We start from the raw sequence: 15,830 nt of genomic DNA on the forward strand, positions 1-15,830 counted from the left end.
TGATCTCTGTTCTACTGGTTAAAACAGGACTGGCTTGTTTCTTGTCGAGACACAATTTCAGGTGAGGAATAGAGATTTAACCCATTAAAGGATCTTTATGTTGTTAAATAAAACAAATGTAGATGCTGGTGAGTTTTTTGGAAAGAGCCTCTAGATCTTTTCTTCACTAGCGCTGGTGTGACTAACGGCCTAACAGTGCCGTGTGGGGGTCAGGATAGAGCTTAGCCTTCTGCTGTCTTACAAAGTAAGAACCAGGTTATACAAATCTAAACAGGGCCTTTCAAATCAATGTTTATCAACCTCAAAATGTTTCACGCCGTGTCTGGGATGCATAAAGATCCAAACAGACAGGCACACAATTAAAGCTGTCAGACACAAACTCACAAGCATGGACACAAGAGGGCAGAGAGAGGCCAAGCATAAAGATTGCAGAAGTCGGGGGAGAATGGGGGAAGATAAGAGGAGGTTGGGAATGCAGGCTCAGCAGCTAAGCATTACAGGAATTCAGTACATGCACACAATAGATGTAAAGGAATCTGCAAACCTTCAGCCTTTTGACAGCTGACAGAGCTTATTACTGAGACGTGATGTCAACATAACCTCGTATGTTAGGTCTTGAATTGTGTGTGATCCTGAATGGCCAAAAAATGTCCAGTGAATATATTGAGGAGTTCATCATTTGACAAAAACATTAAAGCTGCAGTCTGTAACTTTTCTGGGTTAAAAATTATCCAAAATAATTTTTTGAGCAAGTACATACAGCTCGATTTACAACGGTAAGCTTGTAATAATGTTTTTAATTCCAGTGGTACTGGTGGATTTCCACGGGAAATGCAAGCATATTTTTGCTTCATTACATCACATGTTTACACATAAAGAAGATGTCCCGGCTAGTAGGCTATATTGTGTGTGAGTATGTTGGAGGTGGAGATTTATAGCCTTTTCTCACAGCACTTGATAAAATTAAACGTATCAATTTGATGGCGGATCCAAATGATTCAAAAAGACAATCACCAGTGACAACTGGAGATTCACCCACTGAAAAATCCGAAATACTTAAGACTTTTGGAGTGGCTACAGAAAAAAAAAGAATCTGGAACAGGGCCCATGCACAAACGAGGATGAAAAGGATGAAGGTGTTCAAAACGGACGCAGAGACGGCTTTTTATTCTGCTGGACATGTAGGCCTAAGACATTTCAATGATTAAATTATGTAACAGTAGCACACGTGTTCACTTGCAGAGTTTTGTTTGTTGTGCCTTTCTCGCTTTGCTATGTGTATTATTGTAACTATGAATTATTTAGTGCTAGCTATGAGAGGGAGCAATTCGCCTCTACTCCACATTCATTTCCTGGTATAAGATAATTAAAAAAAATTACTGCACAGAAATGCAAACTAAACTACAGGTAGTCCTAATACACATTAAATGTAGTCACACAATGCTGATGTTAACATCAACAATTTGAAAACAAAGTATAATTTACACGGTTTGACGATATATCATAGCCGATCGATAGATCATGTTTGTGATTTATTAAAATGCTTTTTTCCCCTTAGATGGTCAGAACAAAAGTAGATGTTTGCTACTAATTTGTTCAGATTATACATTCAAGCTTTGGCAGACGCTTTTATGCAAAGCGACTTACATTGCATTTTTTTAAGGTACACTTTTTTCTTTTTTGTCAATTCTTGCTTTCCCTGGGAATCGAACCCATGACTTTGCCGTTGCCATGACCACACCGGCACGGTGACTGACAGCTGCACATTCTCCTCAAAACATTGAATTCCTCCGCGCCGTGCTGAGCCGAGGCACAATTCACGTTAAGTTGATAATTCCACGAATAACTGCAATTGCGGATTTCACACAGAGATGGCGACAAAGAGGAAAATCTACAGACTGCAGCTTTAACCTTTTAAATATATTATTTTACTTTCCAATGCAAGTTTGCAAGTTTGCGTGGAAACTTGTTTCCGCCACAGAATAAAACTATTTAACAGATAAATGTGACTTTTTATTGCAATTGTGAGTTTATATTTTGCAACTCTGACTTCTTTTCTCAGAATTATAAAGAGATATAAATACCAATATACAAGTTCAATTCTGAAGAAGAAAAAAAAAAATGTTTTCTCTGAATTGCAAGATTGTCACGCAGTTTTGTCTTTGATTCACAATTGCGAGTTTATATCAAGTCAAAATTGAGAGACGAAAAAGTCTCAATTACCTTTTGAATTTTTATTCTTAAACAAGCTTCCATGCATTCCTGCATTATTTATGCATTCATTATTTTCTGTGCCTGTAATTGCCACAAAAAAAAATCTTCATGATGTTTTTCTACAGATATCATGGCCTTGAACATTATTGGATGATGTTAACCAACAGCCAAATTGCTATTTAGGTATTTTTTTAGCATGTTTGCATTTACTAGCTCCTTAGCTCCTTTCTGGTATGTAACTCCCAGTTGTCACAATACAGAGCAGATAACATCTGTTTCACTTATTGACTCACTGAGTTTCATGCATAAAATTTGTTTTGTGGTAAAGAATTCATCATTTAGTAAAAAAACATTTAATTGTAAGGAAATGCATGTGATGTAGACTCAGCCGTTGATGCGTATTGTTTTATTTGAAAAGATGCAGAATCACTACACGGATTGAGATTGTTTCAGGAGTGGAGCTCTGCAGACTGTTCTGTCATTGATCCAGACTGCGGCTGAATCCTCCAGTTGCTTGTCTCCTCCAAAAAACAGCATCATCAAACAGAGCTCTTCCTTCACTCTGACAGGCTCAATGAATAATTCCATTTGGAAGTTTGGCTATTGGCAGTTTCATGGAAGAAAAAAAAATACCCTGAAAAAATAAAGAACTGAACATTTTTGATATGTCTTAAAGCTGACCTCCTGAGAACAGTCGAGTCAGGACATCTCTTAAAAACGTAAATATTTACTTGCCATACGTCTTTATCAGTGGATACCTGGCCATTATGAAACTGTCAGCTTCGCTCAATAAGTGAGTTTGACGGACTTGAGATTTGTCATTTTTCAAAGATCTACAGACAGCCTTCTCACTGGATGGACACTTATATATCATAATTATAATATATAAATGATAATTATAAAATAATAATAATGAGAAGTTTTGTTTGTATAGCACCTTTCCTAAGCTCAAGGTCGTTGTACACAATAAAATGTATTATAAATGTGCATTATATAGGATTTGTAGATTTCAGCATTGGCCATTGAATAAATCATTTTTGCTGTCCACAACTACACCAAGCTGAATGGTAACAAAGCAGTTTGGGATATTTTCATTTGAGTATAAGAAGCCACATTTAACCTTTGCCCCAGATCCATTCTGTGGTCTCAGTTGTAAGTCAGTAGCCTAGGAATATGATGAGGACCACAATATTTATTCGAAAATTGGAAAATAAAGGAATAGTAAAGGGTTCATACGGGTATAATGACAGGATTTTCAGTTTCAAGCAAATTATCTGATTTCTAGACAGGCACTCTAGCCAACTATATGCATCACTTCGATAGATTTTTTCTTTCTTTCTTTCTTTCTTACAACTTTATTAAGATCAATCAGCCACTCATTCGATAGATGGAATCTTTCTTTCTTTCTTTCTTTCTTTCTTTCTTTCTTTCTTTCTTTCTTTCTTTCTTTCTTTCTTTCTTTCTTTCTTTCTTTCTTTCTTTCTTTCTTTCTTTCTTATAACGGGCACTAAGTAATTTATTAAGCTCAATCAGCCATTCATTCACTTCATGGATGAGGCCTTGATTCAGATTTCCCATGCATTGATTGCATCTGCATACCTGCGAAATGCAAGTCCCCCCCCCCCCCCCCCTCAATGTTTCAAGCATCTCACTCGTACAGATTTTGGCCTTTCAAGAAAAACTCAAGTCCATTTAATCTTGTCCTAATCTGCACAGCCTCTGAAAAGCACCAGCTCAGCTCTCCCCCTATGAACTTGCAGTGCACCAGTATTTTTCCCCCCCTTTCCATGCCAGCCAACAGTTTCCATGGTAACAGCGGCTTTGAGGGGAGTATCACATCAGTGAAGCTCCTTCAGCCCTGCGCTGCGAGCAGATGTGTGTGCCGCACCAATCGCGCAGCTATGCACGGCTCAACCAAACGCTACGGATGAGAGGAGAGCAAAAGCGAGGCAAGAACAAATAGAAGGGGAAAAGCCAAGCGTCAGTTTTCACATGCAGCTGCTCCAGTGGTTAATGAATCTATGAGTGTAATATAGTCCTTTCCTCTGATTTCCTGTCCAGGGCTTTCTGAGCCGCAGACTGAAAGGTTCCATCAAACGCACCAAAAGCCAACCTAAGCTCGACCGCCACAGCAGCTTCAGGAACATCTTACCGGGCTTCAAGAGCGCGGAGAATGACAGGTAAGGTGGAGCTGTTGATTTTGTTGCTTCTAGCTTTGCGTTGCAGTTTAGAATCTTTTACGCCTTCCTGTTGTTGCTTTATTATTTTTTTATCCATCCAACACCATAAATCCACCATCACATTGACAGCTGTCAATACATCCTATTCTGCTTACAATTCATATTGTTTTTAATCACTCCGTGATTATAATTAGTGTTAATATTTTGGTTTTGTGCCAACAAGTTGATGAACAGATCTCCTCTTGTCTGCCATATCTCCTACAACATTCATCACGTTATTCTCCAAACGCTTAGCCTCTCTATTCATCTCTATTAGGATTGTTTAGAGTCACTTATTGCAGTGCTAAAATGTCTGAGTCATCTTTCTCCCCCATGAATAGGAATCACAGAGAGAGAAATGAATTGGATTACTCACAGGATAAATGGACTGGCCACAGTCTAATTTGCAAGAGATGCTTGTGAAATATTCGGCTCCTCGCGTATTGTTCAGGTTGTCAAGAGAAGAAATATCAGGCTCCGGGATGCTGGGTCCATATGTTGTTTTTATGTGACTTCAACACAGTGACCTACACACAGCAGTTTGCTAGCCTCAGTGTGCATTTCTTAAATACAAGCTTGCAGCTATGTACACAGAAGTGAACTGAGCTCATGGTGGACGGTAAAGTCAAAGACTTTAGCTGAAATCGAAATCTCTCAACCTCACTTCTTTACTAACCCCATTTTTTTCTTCTTGTGCAGTGAGATTAAATGAACCACAAATATAAGCTTGCTGAGATCTCAGTGCCTCTCAGCTTATTTTCCGGACTTGTCTTGCATATTTCCCCATAGTTTGAGAGATATCATCTGAAAATCTGTGTTTAGATTTGCAAGCTGCAATCAAGTCTTTTTGGGAACTTAAATATTTCACTAATTCTTTCAAGACCAAATTATTTAAACTTTTCCTTCCATGGTTATTATTATTATATGCTCTCACTGTATGTCATCAATTGTCTCATTCTTATTCTATTTTTATTTCTCCTATAGGAAACTGTATGAGGATATTGATTATATTGATTGATAGGATAGCGGTTAGCCATAAGAGTTTGAATCTGGCTTATGCTTGTTGAGTTATTTCCTGTCATCGCCCTGTTGTACCTTTCAACAAATGGGCCTCGAATTTCCTTTATTATTTGCTTATCCTGTTCTCATCCCAAACCATATGGTGAATATACTGGCTACTCTTTTCCATGTAGTAAAAAGTAAACGGGGAATTGCATATCAAGCTCTAAAGTGACAAAAAGCACCATAAAAGTGTCATACAAAAGTCCATATAACTCACACGGCATTGCTTCCAAGTCTTCTGAAGCCGCACAATAGCTCTCTGAAATTTAAGCTTCCACTGCCTGATAATTTTCCACTCATTTGTGTCTCTCAAATCAAATCCGGTGCCATTAGTTATTAGACACTTTTGTGGTACTTTTATGGTGCATTTTATAGTTCCATTAACTTTCATTATATTGAAAAGAGTGGGATATTCTGCAAATACTAGACTTGAGTTCAAATCTCATGCAGGTTTGAAACAATATGAAAGTGAGTAAATGATGACAGAATGTTCAGTTTTAAATCTGGTATTCATCTGTTTACTACAAAAATATACCTTGAGTCTTCATAATGTATGTGTGTTGTGTGGGAAAGAGAATCTAAAGAGCACAATCTTTTACATGGGAATCTGTTGAGCCGCTCTATACAATCCTTTGGATATCATAGCAACCATGCTTTTTTTTGTCCACAGCTCACCGTCAACCTTTTGTTTCTGTGTTGCTGTGGTGTTAGCAGGTAAAAAATGCCAGAGATTTTACTCGTCCAGAGATTTTATGCCTCATTAGAGCAGCATATTATCCTGGGAGGGAGACCATCGGCTTCATGGCACCAAGGTGTTTGAGCTGGATATGACATGTACATACTGCTTTTCGGATGCTGTGCCAGACTCCGTCCCTGACTGGGTTCTGCCAGTCACAGTAAGTTAAGGGTCATTTCACCCAGACATGTCTGTTCAGCCCGCCTGGGCCTGACGGTGGCAAAGCTCAGGTTGATGTTGTGTAGTTCAGACGCGGTCTATCACCTCCGCGGTATTTTCCCACATCTCACAGTCTAATATTTAGTGAAACTGAGTCTATTTGTTTTTTCTTTGCTTTCAAGTTTAGTTTGTGCACAAATAATGCACATTATTTCAAAGAAAAGGATATTGTCTTAAACCGTGTTGTTCTGTTCCGCATTGATGGCCAGCATCAGTATTTTTGGAATCTGCTGTTTCATCCTTTATGGACTCTATTATAGTGCATATTTGACCTTTTTGCCTTAAAAGCTTCCAAGATATCTGATGTCCTTTTGAGTAAAGAATAAGCTTTTAAGCTCTTAACTGGCCACTCCAAAAGATTTTTCGATAAAATGTACATGAACTGGAAGTGATATGAAAGGGAAGTTGATTTGCTTTGATTTGAAGTTGACTACCATTCAAAAAGTTTGGGGTAAGTATGATTTACCTTTTTTTTAAATACTTAATATTTCTATTCTAGTGCTATCAGAAATATTTTACACAAATAATGCAGCATCCATTTTTTCTGTCATCCTTTGGTTAGCATTACATTTATATGAATACGCTCTTATACGCAAATTCTTTAAGCAAGACTAGTCAAAATAGAACCGGCTGTCTGTGAATGTCCTGTCTGTGCAACACACCCAACGCACAGAATCAAGTTCTCTTTTACGCTTGAACGAACAATAACACGCACAATTATGTCAAAATGTCAGTTTTGTCGAGTGTCCTCATAAGAGCAGTGTTAAATGAGTTTAATAAAGTCTTACAGGAATGTAAAGAGTTGTGATTAAAGGAGACGCGTGTCAGATCCGCGTCATGTGCAGCAGCGGCAGATCTAGTTATTCACATGTTAATCACAGAACTAAGGTAACAGAGGAAATGAATCACTGCTCTGAAATAAAATATTTTTTTCTTTAATAAGAATAAGTCTATATTTAATTCATAATTTATGCAATGCAAACTGTTTGATAACTTTATTCAGTTTATGTATATTTCCTACCTGTTGTTAGACAGTTAGGAAGGGCACAGGTAAATGTGACATTTATTATGGGTTTATTTGAGGATTCTTAACTTAAATTAAAAGTTTTTCTTTTAAGCCTAATAAATGTTAAATTTTGTATTGCTTTTGATTACGTTGTAATGTTTAATGGCTATAATTAAAGTTTAAAATTCAGTAAAAAATATATATATCTGAGACAGTAGCAGTTTTAGTAGCAGTGATACTGAGTTGCCTTCATTCATAAAAAAGGATGCCATTAACTAAGAATTTTAAATATAAATGAAATGATTATAAAATATATTAAAAATGTAAATAAAACCTTAAGTGCCTTTAATCGCAGAAATAGATGAAAAGAAATGTGATTAATCAAGTTAATTATTTTAAATCAGTTGACAGCAATATTAACAAAGGATGCAAAAAAAATTATATATTTTTTTACCTTTATATTAATCAAAGAATCCTGAATTCTTGAGCAGTAAATCTGAATATTAGAATGATTTCTGAAGGCTGGAATGGTGCTGAAAATTCAGCTTTGCCATCAGAGGAATAAACTGCACTTTAAAATGTATTCAAATAGAATAATATTTCACAAAATAATTGTTTTTACTGTATTGCTGATTAAATAAATGCGGCCTTAGCAAGCATAAAAGACCTTTTTCAAAAACCAGCTGACCCCAAACTTTTGAACGGCAGTTTTTACAACAGAGCAATACTTTGGCATTTTTAAATTATGAGAATATACAAATAAAAGTTTGACATTTCTAACCATTTCAATGTATTATGTAATAATATTATATAGTTATATAATGTTATATTATTTTGCACATTATCCAAAAAGGTTATTCTAAACTGTCTACTGCATGTCCAAGTGGAAAGATCAATCTGATACTTTAACATAAAACAAAAGATTTGAACATGTCGTTCAGCCTTAGGAGCTCTTTATACTGCCGTTGAAAGGGACATTGGACTTTACCTATTGATTTGAACTCCTTTTTTTGTTTCCTCAACAACCATTATCTGAACAATAACGGCTGTGAGATCTCTTCGTCCTCATGTAATTGAACGAGAAATAAAGAGGATGGTGTCGTCTCAGCAGTGTGATGGATAGCGCTATTCAAAGCATGTTTCCATTCAGCAAAGGTCATCTTCCTCACCTCTGGCTCGCACTTCTGTACATTTAAGAGTTATTGCAGCGAGTTCCTTTCTTTTTAATCTAAAGACATGCTGCTTGAAACCAATTACTGTAGCATCATTCATGTTCTTGTTTTTTTGGCTTTTTAAGGGTCTCTTGCATCATCCGTCTGGACAGAGTGTGGTTTCCAGGTCAGCCTCCCTTCTCGCTGACGGCTGTTTTGCCATGTCCCACTTAATTACAGGCCTGGGAGTCTTGTAATAGAGAAAATGCATGGCCTTACTGCACTCCACTAATATCAAGAGACATGCTCGCCCAGGGCGTGCCAGTGTTTTAGTGTGCACCCTACTCCACAGATTACTGTCTTCGTTTTTCACTTAGTTGGTGTGTGCGTGTGAGGGGGGTCTTTGTCTGTCTTCTGTAGACAAATGGGGTAAACAGAAGCTGTTATGTTATTTAGTTTATTTAGTGACCTGTGAATTCCACTGCAGATCATCTCATGGTCACAAATCGATGTGTGAAATCTATGATAACCCAGTAAGCATACATACTTCCCCAGGATATCTCTGAAAGAGCATCATTTGGAGAGCATTGTGTTCTACTTTCAGCAACATATTTGTGTAGCCTACAAAACATCTTTAAAATGATTTAGATCAGAAGTGTGGCAAAAACATCTGTAGAAAGCCGTTCTGACATCCGTCAGGATACGATTTAGCTGCAGACTGAAGACTAAAAATTGCACTTTGCAGATGAAAACAGACTTTGAAAATATGTATGTGTGCTATCAGTGTGTCAGTCATGTATGCCAGTAGGGGAGACTGGGTTAGCTGCCACACTTTTCTGAATATTTCTGATGAAGTCAGCTTCAGTATACAGTAGTCACAAAACTAATGTCCTCTACCATCTAATAGTCTAGTAGATAATATTTCTATTCTATTCTGTTCTATTCTATTCTATTCTATTCTATTCTATTCTATTCTATTCTATTCTATTCTATTCTATTCTATTCTATATTATACATTAATTATATTATAGTTTTTCAGCTGAATTTACAGCAAAACTTCAAAAGAAGGAACTGCAATTTGTGGAATTGTAATGTACAACAATTCAAAACTATTGTTTTGGATATAATACATAATATAATACATTTATAAATATATAAATTGCAACATTTATTTGAAAGCTTTTGCCCTACCACTACCTTTATTAAAAACGGCTTTAACCAACAGCTGTTGCGAAAATATAATGATAGGAAAATTTGATAGGAACGTGTGGACCTCTTTATAAAAAGCCAACCACTTTAATAATGCATGCCTAAGTTGTCACTATTGACTCGTATTGATTAAAGGCACAGTGGAAAGCACTGTCCCTCAGTATGTGGCGTCCCAGGAGATGGGGGAAGGGTGCAGCGAGCGGGTGCTGGATGGTGGTTGGGTTTGGTTTGAAGACGTGTGATGTGAGCGCTGTGGCAGTCTGCCCATAATGGATTAGCCTCATTAAATTCAAACCTGCATTCCGCACAGAGAAACACCCACGGCAGAGCTGCACATCCTCTCTTCCTTCGGCCCGTCTATCCCTCTTTTTTTTGTCTCTGTCTCACCCTGTCTTCCCCCACGGTACTCCATCTATCTGACAGGCCTTCTATCCCCCCACCTCTGTTTTTATTGGTTTGTGCTGTCTCTACCCCACTTAAACCAGCACCATATTTCTGCTTTTGACCCTCCAACAACCTCAAATATCAGCTATGAATATGACTGTCGTGCACATTCAAAGCATTTCTATGATTGGCCAAGGACTTTCACTGGTTAATGAATTGATTATGTTTTTTGTGTGGGGTTTTCATGTGAGACGAAGGTTTTATCTCTCAAGGTCTGCTTTTGATAGCAAACTGAGTAAGCTTTGCAGATTATTTACCAGGTAATCCTATAGAAAATTGATGCTTAGCACTTCATTTAGCTTTAGTGTAGTCATAAGGACTCTAAGGACTGTGCATGTTTTGTGAATGTAATCTTACCAGCTGCATCGCTTTCTCAATATTTTCTCTCTATATATATGTGTTAAAATAAGAGCTCAGCAGATTGCATGGGTAAAGGTACAGTTTGCAAAAATAACACATTCTGTATAGGTTCTCTCATGACATTCCAAAACTCCATCATCTCCATATATATATATATTTTTTTCCTGGATGCACTGTAAAATAATAATAATGTCTCCAATTGAACATTTTCTAGTAACTGATCACATCTAAATTTTTCAGTTGGCCGAATTGAAAATCTGTGAAATGATGCAATTTAATTCACATAAATTCAATTTGGCCAACTGAAAAATGTAGATGTGATCAGTCACTAGAAAATGTTCAATTGAATTTAACCTGAATTTTTTTTACAGTGTATATTGGTTCGATATCAGCAAATATGTACATTCATTTTAGATTTTATTTTTAAAATAGCATATGATTTAAATTTTGTCAATTTAGTTACATCAGCCTGATTTCTATCATTAAATATTTTTACAGACAAGTCCTTGATACAAAACATAACCATTAATCCAGTGTTACGTAAAGCTTTCTCTTTGACCCAGCAGTTCAATGACACTCTTTATTGGCAACATTTCCCTCCTTGTCTAAATTTTCCTCTCATTTTGAATGCTTGGCATGGTATATTATATAGATCGGGCCTGTGGATGATGTATAATGCAATTCTTGTAAGCAGGGCTGTGTTTGACATCTTCACGGACAAGGACGATGACCTCTCTATCTCACAAATCTTTATTTTGTGGAATCACTGAATCTCATTGTTATGATATCAAGTAATGCTCGAGTCAGGACAGAATAACCTTCTTGATAAAACAACTTCCAGCTGAATGACTTCTGATTTTTAAATTCAACACAGTATAGCAGGAAGTATTGTTAAAGGAATTGTCTGGGGCAGAATTGACAGCGTCTGTGAGATGTTGGTGATTATCTCAGGAAATCATGTTGAGGATTCACTGGTATTGCACAAGAATAAACATTCAAATATGTGTTTACATAAAGTTTCCAAACATGTTGACTTCACGGAATACATGTTAACTAGTGTTGGAAAGTGGGTATGTTGTTCCAGGATATTTTTAAATACTATATGGCGCTCGGTTCTGTTAGACCCCCCGTGGTGAAAATATATTTTTTTGTTTTGATGCCTGTGTGGTGTTTTTAATATGCTTTTAAACAAACCATGTGCAAATTCATAACAATTCCGGATTCATACAACTGAGTGTAGACATAGTTTTAGCATTATGGTGGGTCAATTATGTATATGATTTATATGATGTTATGATGAACTATGCCTTTCTCAACTGACGTTTTGATGTTCAAAGCGTTTCTAAGGTTGCTGATTTTTAGAAGGCAGAATGAGATGGCGAATGGAAACATTAGTAAGACATTATTAGCTGTTTTTATAACGAAGTCAAGCAAAAGGTTAATCATGTAAAAAAAAAAAAAAATTGTTATGGGTCCAACGTTGTAGTGCAGCGTTTACTACAGTAACTTAAGTAGTTGACTGGGTGGGTCTCTGAGCTGGTGTGAGGGAATGGAGGCGTCGCTAATTTGCATATTCATGAACCGTGTATACGAAATGAAGCAAAAAATCTATCAGGGTAAAAATCTAAAGATCAAAGATGAGTTTTAAGCGAGACAATTATTAAAGGGTTAGTTCAGCCAAAAATGAAATTGATGTCATTAATGACTCACCGTAATGTCGTTCCACACCCGTAAGACCGCCGTTCATCTTGAGAACACAGTTTAAGATATTTTATATTTAGTCCGAGAGCATATGGAAGTGTATGCACACTATACTGTCCATGTCCAGAAAGGGAATAAAAGCATTATGAAAGTAGTCCATATTTGACATCAGTTGGTTAATTAGAATCTCTTGAAGCATCGAAAATACATTTTGGTCCAAAAATAACAAAAACTAAGACTTTATTCAGCATTGTCTTCTCTTCCTTGTTTGTGTAAATCCCCAAATAAATATTCAAACGGTTGTGCATCAGTGAATCGGTTCGTGTGTCATATGCCAAACTGAAATCACGTGACACTGGCGATCCGAATCATTGATCAATTCACTGATTCATAACAGTTTGAATCTTTATTTGGGAGAAGACAATGCTGAATAAAGTTGCAGTTTTTGTTATTTTTGCACCAAAATGTACGTTAACTACTGGAGGACTTTAACGATTCTCGCATTTGCATTCTTTCACCAATGCAGACAAAATACTGTTCTAAAACATTCTGAGTGAATTTTCTGCCGTGCACAATATGGATCATTGCTGCAAAAACACTACAGCATGACCAGCGATATTCCCGAATGAATCACTTTTATGATCCATTTTTTTGTGAATCATATAGACAGCGCATTTAGTATAGTCCTATCCCCAAATGAATGACTCTTATGAGCCCATACTCATTAGTGAATAAAACACATACAACACAACCAGTGTAGCCTAAGTCATTATTATCCAATCAAATGCGTACAGCAGCAATTCCAATGTAGTTCAATTCACAAATAAATGACTCTTATTAGCTGGTTCTTTTTGTGAATCAAATGCACAAAGCAAATTTTCTTATTAGTATCTAATAATGTTTTATAAATGATGAATTAACTATTTACTAATGCTCATAGCATGCAGTTATTATAAAAATCTTTTAGTTCCTTTTTTTTTTTTTTTTTTTTTTTTGGTACCCAGAAGACAATTTCGAACACTTACAACTCAATAACACAGTTTTACACTGAAGATTTAATAGGGGTTCTTTAAGAAAATGATGAGCTCCAAACTTCTGCTTTTAAACTCTCCGTCTTGCTCCCTAGACTTTAATTGTCATATACAATTCGTTTTTTACAGTCTTTTTACAAGTAAGAGCAAACTAATTTAAGTGGTAACTGACATCATTTCAATACAGCTTATAATTTGAACCTGGAATGTTTTTTTAATTATTGTAAAGACATTTCATCATCAAATGAAAGCAAATTTAAGCAATGAGTCTTATACTCAATGCCTTTAGCTATGATTGTTTGTTGTGTACATTTGTGTAATTGTGAAACAGGGACAGTTAAAGCAAATGTTTTGGGTTGAGCCAAATTAGCAAATTAAATTAAGAATTGTTGGATAAAGTGTTGACCTTCTGATTTTGTGTTATTTCTTGTACTACTTCATACATTTGCATAAGTTTGATGGTGCAATTGAGGATAAAACTGAACAGATAGATTGCACTTTACATCTTAAAAGAACTCTGCACTCTCATTTTGACAGCGGAGAATGCTGTTTAGCTTTAGTAATGGTTCTTTCTGCAATAAACATGACCTGAGCAAATTGATTTATTTTCTAATTCACATTCAAATCCAAGAGGATAGCAGAGAGAGGAACCGCTTGAACGCAGCTGTCATTTCTGTCACCTGATTCTTTCTGTGCATTGTACAGTGGTTGAGATGAGGCTTCAGACACAGCACGAACGTCAGTCTTTACACCGCCACCACTCAAGGCCTGTCAGCACCCCACAGATCCCGCCCCGACAGCCCGTCATCTTCTGGAATTTTCCAGCCGCCTGTACCATGCAGATCATTCTTGCTTTATAATTGCCCAGAATATTTTACATGAGGTATGTCAGGTATAAAACAGACCAAAAACGCACAAATGTGAGTCAGAAATTGTCAGTCAAGTTGGTAGGTTTTCTACTGCAATCCTGTTTTTGGTAGAAATTCAGAGAGTGGCAGCATTTAAATGAGTTGTAGCTAATGCAAACTAAGGCTGGTTTATACAACTTGTGTAAGCAGCACATATTTTAGCACTTATTATTAAGAACCCTATTTTAACGATCTGAGCGTGCATGGCGCAGGTGCACTAAGGGCATGTCAGAATCCACTTTTGCTAGTTTAATGATGGAAAAAAGATTGGCGCATCAGGCATATGGTCAAAAAGGGTTGTATCTAGTCTCTTAATGAGTCATGGGTGTGTTTTGGGCGTAACGTGCAATAAACCTATCAGAGTTCCATTCCCTTTAAAAGCCAGTTGCGTTTGCACCATGGTGGAATTTGTGAGTGGAAAGACTGAACGTTTCTCCAGAGAGGAATGTTTTTATATTAAAAATGTTTGTGTGCTACTGTGCATCTCTGTGTGTGTAATAAGCAGAGTGTATGCACGTTGTGCACCTGCCTATAGGCGCATATTATTAACACACCCTTTAAATAACAAAAAAATACTGTGTTTAGTAAGTACTACTTAAGTAAGATAAGTACTATGTTTCCGTTTTCAGTTACCTCAAAATAGCAACAATGCTCCTGAACACACCTCGTTTTCACACCAGCACGTCCATGATGCAAACAGATGGGCAAGAGTGCATTTGCATGTGGCACAGGACGTAAAAAAGATAATTGCATCAGTCTGAAACTAGCAGAAAACACTTGCATTAGGGTTGTGTATCACACGTTTTCTGAAAGAGTACAGAATCTCCAGATAAAAACACATGCGAAGATGCAGAAACAAGTGGTAGAAGCATTGTATACGCATGTGTGAACTAACGCAATCTTTAAACATTAAACAGCATTCAAGCCCAGTTCAAAACTGTTCCACTCATTTATTAGTTTATTTAATGCATATCTTTAGAAATGTTTTTCTTAAGCAATCAAAATAATCAAACTAATCATGTGGTTCCTTATACATTTCTATGCAAATTAATTACTATTTTGAATGTAAATGTGATTTTCTTTTTTTATGTAAAGAATATTTCATTATAAGATTGTAATATAAATAGCTCACTCACACCACCCATTTTATCTTCATTCTGAGCAGTTTTGAGATATTGAGCTTTAAAGTTTTTGCTTTCCGTTCGACTTTGTAGCTAGAACCTTTTTGTCACACTACGAAACTGCAATTGCAGTTGTGCTGCTTACTAGAGCTGTGTGAATCAGGCCTAAGTGTGTAACTGTGTCTGGCAGATTCACTCGAGTTCAGGGATCAATGACAAATCAAATTATCAGATAAGCCTTTCCAATAATACGCAGTAATCTTTCAGCCAGCGGTTCTGCTTGCCATTGCAGTGGTTTTTGTGCTCTATCTATGCCACTACAGTTTTTTTAATGACCACACACACAGAGACCCACAAAATTGGCATTTCTTCACAGGGTTTAGTGCGGTTCACTCTTGACACTCAGACGGGTTTTTTGTCTCCTTTGTCAAAGCCTTCTTTTGCATTTG

The 15,830-nt window shown here is 36.6% G+C and overlaps 1 protein-coding gene across 5 annotated transcripts in view; it reads left to right on the plus strand.

Annotated features, from left to right (window-relative positions):
- The window catches only part of dab2ipa (DAB2 interacting protein a), a 122,330-nt gene that overhangs the window by 50,329 nt on the left and 56,171 nt on the right, over positions 1 to 15,830 (plus strand). For 3 of the 5 annotated variants that reach the window (XM_067414256.1, XM_067414254.1, XM_067414257.1), the window contains one exon: positions 4,276 to 4,394. In XM_067414256.1, the coding sequence (XP_067270357.1) occupies positions 4,276 to 4,394 (119 nt within the window). Of the gene's footprint in view, positions 1 to 4,026; positions 4,164 to 4,186; positions 4,395 to 15,830 lie in introns of those variants that run through there. The other 2 variants (XM_067414259.1, XM_067414260.1) reach the window with 2 other exon arrangements.

Source organism: Pseudorasbora parva, chromosome 13, assembly GCF_024679245.1.
Source record: "Pseudorasbora parva isolate DD20220531a chromosome 13, ASM2467924v1, whole genome shotgun sequence".
NCBI classification, from domain to species: Eukaryota; Metazoa; Chordata; class Actinopteri; order Cypriniformes; family Gobionidae; genus Pseudorasbora; species Pseudorasbora parva.